A 15,772-nucleotide genomic window follows, 5' to 3' on the forward strand; every position below is an offset into this window, starting at 1 on the left:
GTCTTATTTTGATTTTTCTTTTTTGCATGCAAAATGTACCTATTGCCATGTGCTTATAGTACAGAAAGAAAGGTCAAATTGCCTAACCTTGCCTTTAGCCACACCATCCAGACAAAACCATACATATAGTCTTCATCTGACATCACCTCCCCACCATTGTTACTCTGCTTGAAGAAAGACACACCCTAATTTTCATCTTATTAGTAAAAGTCTTTTCTTGAACCAGCTGGTCTGCCTCCTGTTCTGTGCTGCCACTGCTGCTAATTACAAGCAAATTTTGTTAATTTCATTTTAATCTCCCTGCATATCAGTGAATTTAAATGAACAGCCTGGATTCCTAGGGTACAGCAGTGCTGGGTAGTAACGTACTAAATGCATTTTAGCTGGAAGGATGAGAGATGGTGCTGATTCGTGATAATCCCCTTGTGTCAATTTAATAACATCTTCCGAGAATGTTACAAGACACTAGCTTGAAAGAAGAAATATTTGTTTCCTGTAAAAGAGGCAAGTAACTAAGTCTATAGTGAACAGAGAGGATGCTGCTGGAGACAGTCACTGTAATAATAAAACTGACAAATGTCATAACAATAATGATTCTATATACGATTCTGAGTGTACAGGATTCAATTATTAGAGATCCAATATTCAAGCTAACCTTTTTCTCTCTTTTTATATGCACCCCCACCCCCAGTCATTATCTTCTTCCTATCTCGACTAATTTCATACTCCCTCCTGTGCAGTCAAAATTACGTTGTTTTGAACTCTGTAGCTGCTGGGCTGTCTGTTTCTGTGAGGTGTTTCTTCCTTTACTGAAAAATAGATTTTTGGAAACAATTGGTAGAAACCACTTCTAGAGATGGGGAACCGGAGTAAATGGATCCCATTCAGTCCATTCAGGTATGGTCTTTGTTAGGCTATGACAAACACTGCCTTTCAATTTTTCATCTATATTTAAAAAAGTAGGGATACAACTAGTGGAAAGCTGTCTCATCTCCAATTATGCCTGTCCTCCATCGATATCCTAGAGGCTATGTGGTCCAGTAGATAGGGCACTGGACTGGGACTCAGGAGACATGGCTTATATTCCCAGTTCTGCCACTGGACTGCTGGGTGACCTTGGTCAAGTCACTTCACCTTCCTGAGTCTTAGTTTTCACATTTGTAAAAAACTGGATTGCTGATTCTTGTCTTCCTTTGTGAAACATTTGAGATGACAAGTGCTGCATTGGAACTAGGTATTATTCTTAGGTTTTATTCTGGGATGAGGTGCACAAACACTTGCTGGGAGCCAATCTCCTCCTAGTCAAGAACAATGGGCAAACATCCATACTGAGGGATTTCTCTGAGCTCTAAGAGGGGTCAACAGCTGCCCATTCAGTTGGTTATGATCCTTCAGCAGAGGCTGACCCTGGATGGTCACAATGGGCAAAAACACCTTTGCCTCCAGAACTCTCACTCTTGAAATCCCACCAGACTCCATTCGCTCCCCCATATAATTCAATGTGTACGTCAAACTGCTGGACATGGTGACTGTAAGACACCAAAGTCTTTAACATCAGCTATATTCATGTGGCAGCCATTACTTTAAATGTAATGAATGAAAATGGCACCTGGATGATGAGCAGCTGGCTGAAGATAAAGGTAGGTAAGACACAGGTGACCCTAGCAGGAAGAGGAAACATAGTATCACTTTCACTAAAGAGTATTTGCCCCCTTTCCTTTATCAAAATGTTATGCAACCTAGAGGTCTTCCTGGACTCCTCACTAATAATAGATTCACAAATAGCGATAATGGACCAAGGTCTGTGTTTTTAAAGGCGCGTAAGTGTGTTAGATGCCTAACCTCCTATTTCATGGGATTTGGGCACATGCTTCTTATATACTCTTATGCTTTTTTTTGAAATTCCAGCTGAAATTACTTTCCACCTGCTGGCCAGGAGACAGATTCTGTATTCTGACATAGACAGACATGGCCGTAGAAATTCAGATACCAGGATGAAATGGATGACTTGAAAAACTCAGTAAACAGGGACTATCCCGGGATACTTAAAAACAACTGTTACTAGAATATTCCCTGAAAATTAGAACCACCTGGTCATTTTACCTGAAATCAGAAATAGTCCAAAACCCAGGCAAATGCTTAGTAAATATAAAGCAATCACAAACTGGAAATAGAAACCAGGAGACATGCAGCATGTTGGAAAGCAAGGAGGGCCTGTTCTGTAATCAAGGTTACAAAAAGGAAATTGGAAGTGAGATGTCTTCAGTCACCATACAAAACAGAGTGATGAGAGAAGTTCTGTATGTCCTCAGGCTGTCAGAAGTAGTGAAAGATTTCCTATTGGGGATGGGGAGAGGAAGAAAAGTTCTGACTTTGAGAGAAAAGGAGATTTTAGAAACAGCCTCCCATTGTATTATTTTCAGCCACTGAGTCAGAACCAGCAAGTGCTGCCATATGAAATGGACATACGAGGTCAATCCATCTATGCTATTACAAGTGAAAAACTAACTCCTGTACATGCACACACAGAATGGAAAATATGAGTCTGTGCCTGCTCAAGTCATGCGCACAGAACAGCTGATGTGTACGCAAGTCGCAGATTTGTGCATGGATATGCATCTACATCTCTACAAGTGCATGCAGCTTGGGCCTGGGTAATTCGAGTAAGCAAAAGTGCACTTACAATTTTGGGCCTGGGCTTTTAAAAGTTTGGTCTTGAGTGTATTCATCTTTGGCAACAGTTGAACACTTTGTCATGCTGGGGAGGTTACTGAAATGGATTTGGATAGAGAAAAATTGAATGCAGGGTGAATTTATGGGGGGAAGAAGGTGTGTGTGAGCGATAGATAGATATGGGTTTTGGGAGTAAAAAATGGTTCTAAGATAAAAAGGAAAGGTCTTAAAAACATCTAAGAAATTAGATTTTTCAATAGTTATTTTTATAAATTACTAGGCATTTAGAGTAATTTCTTCCCCAAAAGAAGATTTTTTAGGAAGTTTTCTTGGCTCCAGGAAACACACTTTCTCTGGATTCTGCCTTGACTGACTATCCCTCTAAATGTCTCTGAAAATTCACAGCTGTCCTCACTGAATATAAGAAAATGAGCCTGTCAGGTAGAGCTGACTCTAAATTTCCTTGTCTTTGGGATGCAAATCCCTTAAAGTATATTTAGGTCACCTCCATTTCACTTTCATGGGGCATTCAGCAAAAAGAAAAAACGCAAGTGCTTCTTAGTGAAGAAAAAAATGAGGTGCTCTAAATCACTCCAACTGCTCAAAGTCACCTTCAAAGTCATCATTCTTTATGCAGGAACAAGATCACATGCTGGGTTTTCAGAGTCCTTAGGTATAAGTCAGAAATAGCCTGACATTTCCTCCTTGTATCTATCTTCCACATTTTTTATTTAAATACTAATGGCTGATTGAGAGCTGTCATGGGAAAATCAGGCACAGATTTTTATTCTAAAGTCAATGCCTTGGCTCATCCAGAGAGACAAGGTGGGTGAGGTAATATCCTTTTATTGGTTTATTGCATTGGTTCAACCAGTTTGTTAGACGTTAATGCAAAAACTGAGGTTTCCAACCAGATTCACCAATCCTTCCCCTGACTCTTCAGTTCCATTGCCCTGACCTCTAACAAGTTGAGCTGTTTTGGGGATTCTCTGGCAATTCTCAAAAACTGGGGGGGGGAGGGAAGGGAGAATCATTTCAGGTCAAATAATATGTTGAATGCTTTATTTTTGATTATTTTGATTTAGTTTTTAAAAACTAAAAGGAAATTTTGAAACAAATTGATTTGAACTGAAAATTGAAATGCTTTATTTTAAAAATGTCAACTTTTTAATTTTTTCTAACTTCAGTTTTTTTCCCCCACTGAAACAATTCTGTGAAACCAGAGCTGTAACTAGGCATTTTGGTGCTCTGAGTGAACAAGCATATTTGGTCCCCTACTGGTTTTTTGAGTTAGGATATTATAGAGTAATGATAATGCAGTTATTTTTGCGTAGCACTACAGTAGGTAGACAATAAAAGCAACTTTAAGATTCTTTTAGATGCCACACTAATTTTCATATAATCCTATAACATGCCTATAGCATCCTATATAACAGGGGTAGGCAACCTATAGCACGCGTGCCAAAGGCGGCACATGAGCTGATTTTCAGTGGCACTCACACTGCCCGGGTCCTGGCCACTGGTCCGGAGGGCTCTGCATTTTAATTTAATTTTAAATGAAGCTTCTTAAACATTTTAAAAACCTTATTTACTTTACATACAACAATAGTTTAGTTATATATTATAGACTTATAGAAAGAGACCTTCTAAAAACATTAAAATGTATGACTGGCACGCGAAACCTTAAATTAGAGTGAATAAATGAAGACTCGGCACACCACTTCTGAAAGGTTGCCGACCCCTGCTATATAACCTGTAAGAAAACTCACTGAGGTACTAAAAACAACATGGACTGAAAATAATCATAACAAAAATATAGATACTGCGATGACTTAATAGCATAAAACCTACTCAGAAAGACAAAAAGATGCATTTCTGTTTATTAAAGAAGGGATACTGGTGGTTTTCCATCATCCCTGGACTGAGACTATGGCTATAATAAACAGCCACCTCTCTCAATGACACAGTGGAGACTAAATGGGGCCCATGAGTAAACAAAGAATGCACTTACCATGGAGGTGGATTATCTAGCAATTGAATTATCACCATAGCATCTGACTCTGTAAAAGCAGAAGCCATCCTTTCTCTGGCCTTTATAAGATGGAGACAGCCATTTTAGGGCCCGGGGAGGTTATAAGATTTGTTTTTTGCCTTTTGCATTGTGATTTTATTTTTCTAAGACGAGTATTGATTGTTTGCTTCCTAGTACCACATTATGGCTGGTTTATACCTGATCATTTCTCCCGCTGAATCCTGCCAAGCAAATTGTGATGATGCCCCTTTTAATTATAGCAGCATGGCTTGTTTGTATAAGGCCAGTGTGGGAAGTATCATTTTGGGGAACTTTGTTGTGACAGTTGATAAGAGGCATCACACATCCTGCATCTTGGCAGGGGGTTAGATTAGATGACCCTTGAGATCCCTTCTAACCCTATGGTTCTATGACATTTGACTTCTGGCCAGGCGAGGCCCCTCACACCAAACTGTGGGGACAGAAGAGATTATATGGCTGTGATGATTGTGAAATCAGATTATGCTGTGCCTCGGTGTGAGACAATGCCAATGCTATGGTTATAATGAGTAGATGGACATATCACCAAGGTGACAGCCCTGGCCTCATACAGAATGGTGTTAGAAACAGACTGGCTGGATCAAAGCCCAGAATGATACAAGCACTGGTCACAGTGGACATGTTTCTTCACTAGTGGATATCTCATTAGCAGCCCCATCCAGATTTGCACCCAATGCAGATTTCCCTATTGGTCTCTTCCCCTGTACAGTCAATAGCCTGTATTTTTATCTGTCTGGGCACAACTGAAAATTGTCCATAGCTCAAAAGTAGAGACCTTCTAAAAGAAAAGCCAAGGTGTGTTCAGCATCCTGGGTTAGGCTGCCCTGAAGGTGTCAAGTCCTTGATGTGTGAGTGCACCTTGCTGGCCAGGGAATGGAGCATCATAACAATGAGTCAGAGGGAGGCTCCTTATTCTGTTCTCTGTAATAACAATTGAATCAGGCTGGGGCAGCAATAGGTAAGGGTAGGTCACAGTAACAGGAAAACAAGGCTCCAGGAGGGAGCAGGGCATTTTTTAACCCTTCTGAGGGTTGACTAAAAAGGCCTGTTTTACTTGTGCAGTGTTTACTTTCTTTGTTTCTACTGTTGCTTCCCCGTAACTGCAAATCATAAGCGGCCCAGGACATCTTCATTTTTCTCGACTGAACATTTTCTTCTAAGCAAGGAAGTCCCTCTATCCTCCCTCCCCACTTTTGCCAAGCGGGCAGGTGGCTCATCCCATCAGGGTAACTGTTACTCTCTCTGCCTCATCCTGTGCTGGAGCTTTGTCCTCTGCCACCATCTGGCAGTACCTCACTCCTGGATGAAACCTGGCTCCTAACCCCGGCAATTTTATTCCTCAGCCACTCCCCTGCCTCTACTTCCAGTGGTTTGACCCTCCCCCCAGATGTTACTGCACAATGAGCATGCTCAGTAGGAGCCAAGCAGCACTCAGTGCCCTGCCTGCCTCCTACCCTGCCCAGTATCCTAGTGCGGGGCCTGATGCAGCCAGGCTCACTGGGCCTGCAATCCTGCAGGCAGAGGAGGCCCTGAGCATCCTGGGCTCCAGCCAGATGCTGCTAGGCCCAATCCTATGGGGGGCCCTGATGCTGCTGGGCCTGATCCTTCAGGATGCCCCATTTTGCGTCCCCAGCGGCTCTGTGCCCTGGTCAGCTGCCCCGCTCCCCTTGTCCTAGTTATGGTCCTGTGTGAAACTGACACTAATTCACAAATGTTTCAGAATCGCTGAATCTGCTTTTTTGACACAAAACGTCTTCCAACAATTTTCCCAACAAGTCCCGTTTCTTTTCAGTGATATCTCCATGACAGAGTCACCTATCCTTGCACTTTGGACATTGCTAAACTGTAGTCATATTTCATTCATCTGAAGGCTTCCCCTATTGGAGATGTTGGAGAATGCATTATGGACATGACACTAAATAAGCCTCAGAACATACAAGATTTAAATAAAGCAGTGTCTGGAAGCCCAGAGTCTGCAAGATATGCTCTGCTTTTCACTCATAGACAGGAAGCAGAATAACAATCAGTGGAATGCTCAAGTCTCTTAACACATTTTGTGGCCTGACACTCATTTATACTGATCTCTCTTTAAAGTGGGTATAAATGTAACTTCTCTCTATTTTACATTGCAAGAGTGGCCATAATATAAATGAGAATCAAGTCCTCATGGCATACTAGTACCTGAAAGCCTGTGCTGTTGCCTGGGAGTAATTTGTAAAGTCATGTGGATACAACCCCTCCCCCAAAACGGCTGAGAACTTAAAAATTGGACAGTAGCAGACTGCAGCTCCCATTGATGTTTGAATCTGGTGATATTCTAAACAAAAAGCTCTCAGGCACACTTGTAGCTGTCATCAGTGCTTCACACTGATTCAACAGATATTGTAGGTCTCAGGGTGATGTTTAGGTTTATTTCATGTTCTGTGTGGATAGTTGTGTTGAGGTGTGGAGGGGGTATGTGCCAGGGCTGCCCGGGGGGGGGCAAGAGGGGCAATTTGCCCCAGACCCCGGGCTCCGCAGGGGCCCCCACGAGAGTTTTTCGGGGCCCCTGGAGTGGGGTCCTTCACTCGCTCGGGGACCCCAGAAAACTCTTACGGGGCCGGGCCCCAGAGCTTCTTTCGCTCCCGGTCTTCGCTGGCGGGGGAGTCCTTCCACTCCGGGGTGCAAGGACCCCCCGCCATTGCATTACCGCCGAAACGGGACCTGCCGCCGAAGTGCAACCCGGTCTTCGGCGGTAATTCGGTGGCAGGGGGCCCTTCCGTTCAGGGACCCGCCGCCGAAGTGCCCCGAAGATCCATGGCGGGGGCCTCCGCCACCGAATTACCGCCGAAGAGCGGGCTGCACTTCGGCAGCGGGTCCCACTTCGGCAGTAATTCGCCGGCAGGGGGCTCCCGCCACGGGTCTTCGGGGCACTTCAGCGGCGGATCCCAGAATGGAAGGGCCCCCCGCCGCAGAACAGGGCTGGCTCTAGACAATTCGGCCCGCAGGGGGCCCCCTGCCGCTTGCTGGTCCCATGGCTCCGGTGGACCTCCCGCAGGCGTGCCTGCGGATGCTCCACCGGAACCACAGGACCAGCGGACCCTCCGCAGGCACGCCTGTGGGAGGTCCACCGGAGCCGCCTGCCGCCGATGGCCCCAGGCCCCCGGAATCCTCTGGGCAGCCCTGGTGTGTGTGTGCTGGGAGATTTGTGTTGATTTGTGCAGCTGGCAGGTGGACCACATAATCCACCTGTGCAATTTCCTTCATACAACCAATGAAATTGTTGCATGCAAATTTGCTGTAAATTAAGTGTGGTGGTTGGTTGAGTTTCCTCTGATATCACAATGTATGGCATAGATAGATACACGCCTTGCTATAGCTGTATTCCACACAGGTGTAATTTGTGAAGTCAAAATGGTGAAGAACTTAAAAAGTGGACAATAAAGACTGCAAATCCCAATTATTTGAACCTCGTCATATTCTGAACAAAAAAAGCTCTTAACCATGCGTGTAGGTGCTTCCATTGCTTCACCCTGACTCAACAGACATTCTAGGCTTCAGAGTGACCTTCCTGGAGTCTTTTTACATAGATAGTGAATTTCATCCTGAACACACAAAGAATTTAACTAACTTTATGGACTTCACACAGAAATAGAGCCAGCTCTGAGAGTGGAACATGGCAACAATTTAACAGTCCCCAGCATCTCTACACAACAGTTTGGGAAAGAATGTAAAGGATAATATTGTAAACAGTTAAAATTAGAGGGGGGAGTTAAGTAGGCAGAAAATAATTACCTAAGGTCAAACTGTTTTATGCACTCTGATGTTATTAATAAAAAAGCACCCTGTGGTTTTTTACATTGTATTTTTTATCAGTCAGATCCTTGGAAAGTGCTGCAGTCACTTTATTGAAAAAGCTTGCAGCTCAGATGACTTCATGGCCACGAAACAGACAGAAGTATCCAGACCAGATCTAGGGGAAATTTTTTTAAATTTTTAAATTTAGGATTTTTAAATTGAATGGCAACTCTGCCTCCCTGCTTTGCAAATGACAACAGCAACAGCTCAGCATCGCACAATGTCTCAGTGAAGCAAAGGTCTAATACTATCATGGCCACAAAATATTGCCTTTATTTAGCTGGCTGGCAGCTGGGTATTTGGGAAGAAAGAGTGAAACATTTCTTTGACAGGTTGTTGAAAAAAAAACACTGGTGGCTGTTCGAAGCAGCTGGAGGTTTAGAATGTTGGAAGTAGTCCTGGGAGAAATGGACTATTGGGCAAAGGGAGGATGTGAGGTCATCGGTGCCAACTCCGTGGGTCACCCACAGAAAAAAAAAAGTGGGTGCTCAGCACCCACTAGCTACAGCTGTTTGGTGGTGCCCCTGATCAGCTGATTGCCAGCGTCCCTGATCAGTTGCTTGTTGGCTTGGGGAGGAGCTTGGGAGAGGGAGGAGAGCAGCAAGTGGCAGGTAGGCAGGGTCTTGTGGGAGGGGCAGAGTGGGGGTGGGAAGACAAGGCCTCGAGGGAGGGGGTGGATTGGGGGTGGGAAGATGCGGAGCAAGGGTGGGTCTGAGGAAGGGGTGAAGTGGGCCTTGGGGCAGAGTAGGGGTGGAGCACCCCTGAAGAAAAATATAAGTCAGCGCCTATTGCATGAGGTGGTCAAAGGTGCATGATAAATTTTCAAACTGTCAGTTAATTTATCCCATACATCCCCAGTTCACCACATAACTCTGCAGTGACATGGCTATCAGCTCCACAATCCACATACTGCATGTGTACGTAAGTACATCTTAGACCAGTGATGAGTTCAAATTCTGACATCTTGTAACCCTGTAGAGCTAGAAACAGCCTTACACCACTGGGCAGTCCCAACTGTCCAGTAAGAACCAGCTAAAGCTTCTAGTTAATGCATCACCTTAAAACTGTGACATTTTTATTTACAGAAAAGCTATTTTAGGTTATTTTTTGAGATTATGGCTCCCTCTGTGCACCTGGACTCATGGAGCCAGATTTTCTTTGGCATCTAGTGGAATTTTCACAGGCCCCTATCTCCATGTTTAGGTGCCTAAAAATCTTTTGAAAATCTGGCCCACGGTAAACAAGGCACCAGGCTTTATATATAGTGATACACCCCACCCCCTCCAATTCTTAAATCTCTTGAACATTGTATTGTAAAGTAATTTTTCTCTAATATATGGGGCTTGGGATGGTATACAAGTTTTATCAGCATTAATTTGGGATGATCTGTATAATCTACAATCACTCTGCCATTCATGGCAAGGTCATGCCAAGTCAATGTTTTACTCAGACTAACTTCAGGGCAAATTAGTGAATGTTGGTAATATTGGAACTAGAGGAGATATAGTCTTTAATTAAATAGCATGTGACAATCACAACACAACACTGCAGGGTTCTGCATGTTTCTTGCCGTCCTCTTAATGAAAAGAGTCCAGAATTATGCTTAATTCTTTACAAAGATTGTTTGTATTTTACTTCTCTAGACGTTGATTCTGACAGGAGTATGCAAATCACCAAATTCAGATCTTGACTATGCTAAGAACAGGCGTTTGTAACAGCAGACTCTGTAGTTCTCCGTCTGTTAGCCTCTGGTGTAACATGAATTTAGTATGGCAGTGCTTATTTACACCAAACTAACATTGATTTTTATCTGAATAAGGACCACACTTTTCAACCTTTAGCCACATTCAGCAGGGATACTGTGGATTGCATTTTGTTTCTGGACTTTCAGTTGGGCGACCATACTTGGATAGGGTCACAAGATTATTTTAAAAAGTTTTTTTTTTAAATGTTTTATAGGTCAGTATTTAAAAGCAGGTACAGATTAGGAGAAAAACAACTGACACACAGTTTTTTCTATTTAATGGAACTAATTTTTACGTCACTTTCAACAGTAGGCACAAGAGGATTTAAAATGCCAGATTCCTCCAAAATAGGGCAGTTACTAGATTTGGTTTCTTTGCCTTTCCACCTAATATTTTTGTTTTCAATTTTTTTTTGGGGGGGGAGGGTAGAGGCAAAAACATAGCAAACTTAGTCCCCAATCCTGCACCAGCACAGAAGCATTCAGAGCCCTTTGTCTGAGCAGAGCTCCTTAAATTCAATGGGACTCCACCTGCGCACATGCTGTTATAGGACTAGGACTGTAAAAGTATTGCTTCTGCTCCCCAACCCCCTCCCTGTTCATTCCATTTGGATATGTTAACTGTTCAGCATCCAAATACGAACCAAAATATATAGGCAAAGGGAAAGCAGAGCTTGCATGAGTTTGGGGGTTTTTTTTGCCTGTTTTTTAAGTTTCTTGGGATTTCTATAAAATGTAAAACAGCACCATCCAGAGGCTTTAAATGCTTTTGAAATACAGTGAAACATAAACTGACCTAGACAACAAATATTAATCCTGCTGCTTCCCCAACACTGAAAGTGGGGAGAGAAAGAGACTTCTTTTCAGAGTAGCAGCCGTATTAGTCTGTATCTGCAAAAAGAACAGGAGTACTTGTTTCACCTTGAGGCAATTTGAGACTAACAAATTTATTTGAGCATAAGCTTTCGTGGGCTACAGCCCCCTTCATCGGCCTCTGTGATCCTAGCCCACAATAATAGCCAGCTCAGCTTTTAATTCACCCCATTCTTCCCAAAAGCTTGGGCTTTGCAATGTGCCCTGAAAATCAAATGGTTTGGGCCATTTGAATCAAGAATGGCACACTATTTGCTACACTCCTCTTCCTTGTTTTTATTAGTTTCCATTTGATTTTGTTTGTTTTTGCCAACAGGTTCCCCATCTCAATGTTCCAGAAGACAAAGCAACTCTGAGATTAGGTGTTCCATAAAGCCTTGGAGATCCTCTTCAGTTCCCGTGAATCAGTCTTCACTTCCTCTTGTGCTGGTAGGAATAAAGAAAGGTGAGGCTCTCCACTGGGACCGTGTCCTGTTCGACTCATGCGAAATTCTCTTCTCATGCTTTAAAGCACAGACTCTGTTGTGGGTCTGAGAACTCTTGTTTATTCCAAAGTATTTGGTATGACCTAGAAAACTGTTGCTTTCTATAGTGCCTGGCGTTACCTCTTTCTTTTTGTTTGCCAATTGGAATTTCGAAGTGTTATTATTTAGTTGCATTGTGGTTGCAATGACAACGTCCTAGGTGCTGTCCAAACACAGATGGAGACACAATCCCTGTCCCAAGGATCTTACAATAAAAGAATAAACGAACATATGAAGGGTGGGGGACAGGGATATAATCAGATAGATATAACTTAAACAAATCTGCTCACTGTCTCCACCATTGCCCCTCACTTTATCAATTGTTTGCCAGTTACTAATGTACTGATAGTTTATTAACTATGTACCACATCTTGCATCCTTTATTTGCACAAAATTCCTGGGATACGAATGGATCCATGGATATTTGGAGCCTGGAGGAGAAATCTTCAGATTTAAGGTTCAGTTTCCAATTTCCTGTTTAGGGCCTGGGGGGCTTTAAATTATGCATTCCTGGATTCCTGGATTTCCTCCCTGTTCCACCCTCCAATGTCTAACAATCCATTTCCTGTCCTCTTTTTCTAAACCTGAAATTCCCTCATCTTCATCAGGCACATTGCCAAGCCCAATTTGTCTTGCACAGCTCCAGTCTGCCACTCCATTCAAATGTTATATGCTATTCTGTGCAATATGCCCCAGGCTCTGCACTAACATCCTTAAGGGGCTGTGTCAGCAGTAAGTATCTCTGTGCATGCATGAGGGATTGTTAAAGGACCAGAAAGGAAGGTGAGTTGGGAATGGATGGTTACAGGGTCAAAGTGAGCAGGGCCGGCTCCAGGGTTTTTGCCGCCCCAGACAGAAAAAACAAAAAACAAAAACAAAAAACAAACAAAAAAGCTGAGATAGTGATCGGCACCTGCTCCACTTTCTTCTTCGGTGGCAATTCGGCAGAGGGACCCACCGCCGAAAAGCCTGCCATGCCGTCCCTTCCCCTTGGCCGCCCCAAGCACCTACTTGCTGAGCTGGTACCTGGAGCCAGCCCTGAAAGTGAGGATATGAAGGGTCTAGGAAGAGTAAAGACCTGAAGACCTTTTGAGATTCAGGCACTGCAATAGAATTCCTCACAACACAGTGTTTACAATTGTTGTTCCATGCATGTCCCGCCTCAACATCGCACCCAAATTTCTCTTTAAAAATATCCTAAAAATGAATATTATGTTAAAAGTGCTTTGACAAATAAGCATCACCACTACAGGGTATTTTTACAGCTGCAAGCAGAGTGTGACTGTATGTTCATGTGGTTCATTCGAAATGTTCATAAACCCAGAGGCCCATATCTGGTGCAATAATTTCTCCCCCTCTAGCTGGTCTATGGCAGTAGGATCAACGCTGGCACAGAAATGAATATACTGAGATTGACTGATAGTTATGACAGGATATGAAAAGACTCTCCAAGCTCAATTAAGTCACTTAATAAAGCTGACTGAATGTACCAAAGAGCCATGAAACATTTTTCAGCTTGGTAATTTGGATTGCCTCATTTGAATCTTTTCTTAATTAAAACCTAAATATTACAAACCCAAGGAAAAAGAAGTTATTAGCCAAATTAACCAGAATTCTTTTAAAGCCAGCCAGATCATCAACTGATATAAATTGACATATCTTTGTTGAAGTCAATAGAACTATACAGATATACGCCAGCTATGGAGCTGGCTCATTACATTGATAAAATTCGTGCTCCCTGGCTTAGTATCCCCCTGTGTACAGCACAAGCTTAATCATATCAGTTATGCCACCATTTGTCCTGTAGCTTAAGAACCATAAAATATATTTAAAATAAAAAAAAAACAACTTACCATCCTGTAAAGTTTATCTTCCAACTCCTGATTAATTCTTTGTAAGGCTAGGTAATTATTTTGTATCCTAAAACAAAGATGATATAATATAATTAGAAGTGTTCACCTATTTCTTTTTACTTGTATTTTTGCACCTCAGCATAAACTTGGGCTTCCATTAATATTAAAGTATATTTACTTTTCACTTCTGCTGCCTATCAATGGTTAGGAGTTTAAAGCCCAAGGCTTTAGCAATATATTTACCATCCACTTCCTGAGAAAATCACTTTGTCATATTCGCTTACTATAGTTAGAGGCAAATTGTGCCAGAAGCCCCGAAGGCACAAGAGCCAGCGCCATTCCTGGACATAAGTATGCATGGAGCACCAGGGTGTGGGACCCTGCACAGAGGGTATCCTATGCACCATGTTCAGGAATTGTGGTGGTAGAACTGGGGGAGAGGCATGATCTGCAGATCATCAAGTGCATGGATTCACTAACCAAGCCCTCAGGTTAAGGGGTGAGGCTACTAGAGTTCTGAGATTGCAAGTACAGCCACATAAAGTCATCACTGAATGGCTTAGGAGAATTCCTTCTCCAGCTAGACCACAGGAATCCATGCCCTAGCACACCCAAAACATTGACTTGGGCTTGGTGCAGGGAACAAAATGTTGCCCTCAAAAGGATGGATAGACATTTATTTTTATTAACACAATGGGACTGGGGTAGGACATAGGAAACAGAAGCTTCCTATTTATTCAGGAGTTACATACTCAAGAGAGTTTGTCAGCTTCTCCAGGCTGTCCTGCTAGTAACTATAGTGTTCTAGGAGAAAAGTTGCCTAGAATCGGCTATGTCAGAGACATCAGCCATTAGTATAACAATAGTTACTGTGCCTCATTTTTCCATATACTAAAGGATGGTGGTGCCCTATTACACATGTGCATAACAGTCAATCAGTATGCACTTCTGTATGCAGGTAGGGGCCATTGGCAACTTAATGTTCAGGTTTGAAAAGTTTATCTAAATGCCTCTCAAATCTCTGCATTGGACATCTCATGGGAACAGACCTAAGGCCTTCTGCACTATGATGTCCTAGGCAATGGACCCTGCTAATAGTGAACTTGGATATAATGAACAACTGGGCCTAGGCTGAGAAGTCTGAATCAGAAGTCAGCAAAAGTACAGTGGGCCTAGGATCATGGTTTTGGTTTGCCTGATTATAGAGATAGGGAAAAGCCTTGAAATGAGGACTGAACTATGGATTCAAACTGCCCCAGAATTGGGTGAGGGGATGGTCAGGCTGATTTACAATTAAATAGAGTGGCATTTCAGACCTATTTCCACTGCTTTGTGCTGTAAAGATTTTCATTCCAATTATATGACAAAATTCCCCATTTAGAGTCTGCACCAGCGGATCATAATTGTGGGACTGTGCTTTCCCTATGTGCTCAGAATTCTTTTGGGGTTGCGGGGTAGGGAGAATGGAATCTAGGTGTTAAGATCTGTCAGGCAGATCTGTGAGGAAAATTTTTGCCCCTAGTAAAGCTGTGGAAGAAGGAGGACTTCTCTATGGGGGAAATTCCCACTGTGAAAGTGGGTAGGGGTGAGGTCAAATTAAGGCCCTTAAGCCTTATTTTGAGAGCCTAAAGAGGACTAAGGTGCTGTACAGACCTTCTGCTGGCCCACTACACAGAGATGAACTTCACCCTAGAGGAGGGCTCTGCGGTAATGCTGTCTGCCAAGTGGACGACCAAACTGGTGAGAAAGCGTGTACAACGAGCCCTTGTACAGGACTAGAGGTCAGTTCATGAAATCACCAGCTGAACTGATTACATCTCCTGACGTCATTGTTACAAATTCTAGGTGATTAAATGGCTTGGTTGGAGTTCACAGATCTCTCTGTCTTCTCTGTTCCTATCATATGCACCAATTCATATTAAGCCTCTATATAGATGTCTGCTTCTGCAACCACTAAATAGGCTTTCATTGTTAGCCAGATTCAACATGACAAAGAAAAGTCTGAAGCTGTATTACACCCTATCCACCTTCCTCCAGAAAAAGCAATAGGAGAGAGAGAGAGAGAGAGAGAGCAAACACTAAAGGTATATCTGTATATCAAACAAAAGTGCCAGCTGACTTGGGCTTGGGCTGCGGGGCTGTTCCATTGCTGTGTAGACTTATGGGTTCAGGCTGGAGCCCAAGCTCTGGGTCCCTC

The 15,772-nt window shown here is 43.0% G+C and overlaps 1 protein-coding gene across 4 annotated transcripts in view; it reads right to left on the reverse strand.

Annotated features, from left to right (window-relative positions):
* Positions 1-15,772, reverse strand: part of BEGAIN (brain enriched guanylate kinase associated) — a 242,757-nt gene that overhangs the window by 73,787 nt on the left and 153,198 nt on the right. For all 4 annotated transcript variants that reach the window (XM_050954144.1, XM_050954143.1, XM_050954141.1 and 1 more), the window contains one exon: positions 13,576-13,642. In XM_050954144.1, coding sequence (XP_050810101.1) covers positions 13,576-13,642 — 67 coding nt within the window. The remainder of the gene's footprint in view (positions 1-13,575; positions 13,643-15,772) is intronic.

The sequence above is a fragment of the Gopherus flavomarginatus genome, chromosome 5 (genome assembly GCF_025201925.1).
Source record: "Gopherus flavomarginatus isolate rGopFla2 chromosome 5, rGopFla2.mat.asm, whole genome shotgun sequence".
NCBI classification, from domain to species: domain Eukaryota; kingdom Metazoa; phylum Chordata; order Testudines; family Testudinidae; genus Gopherus; species Gopherus flavomarginatus.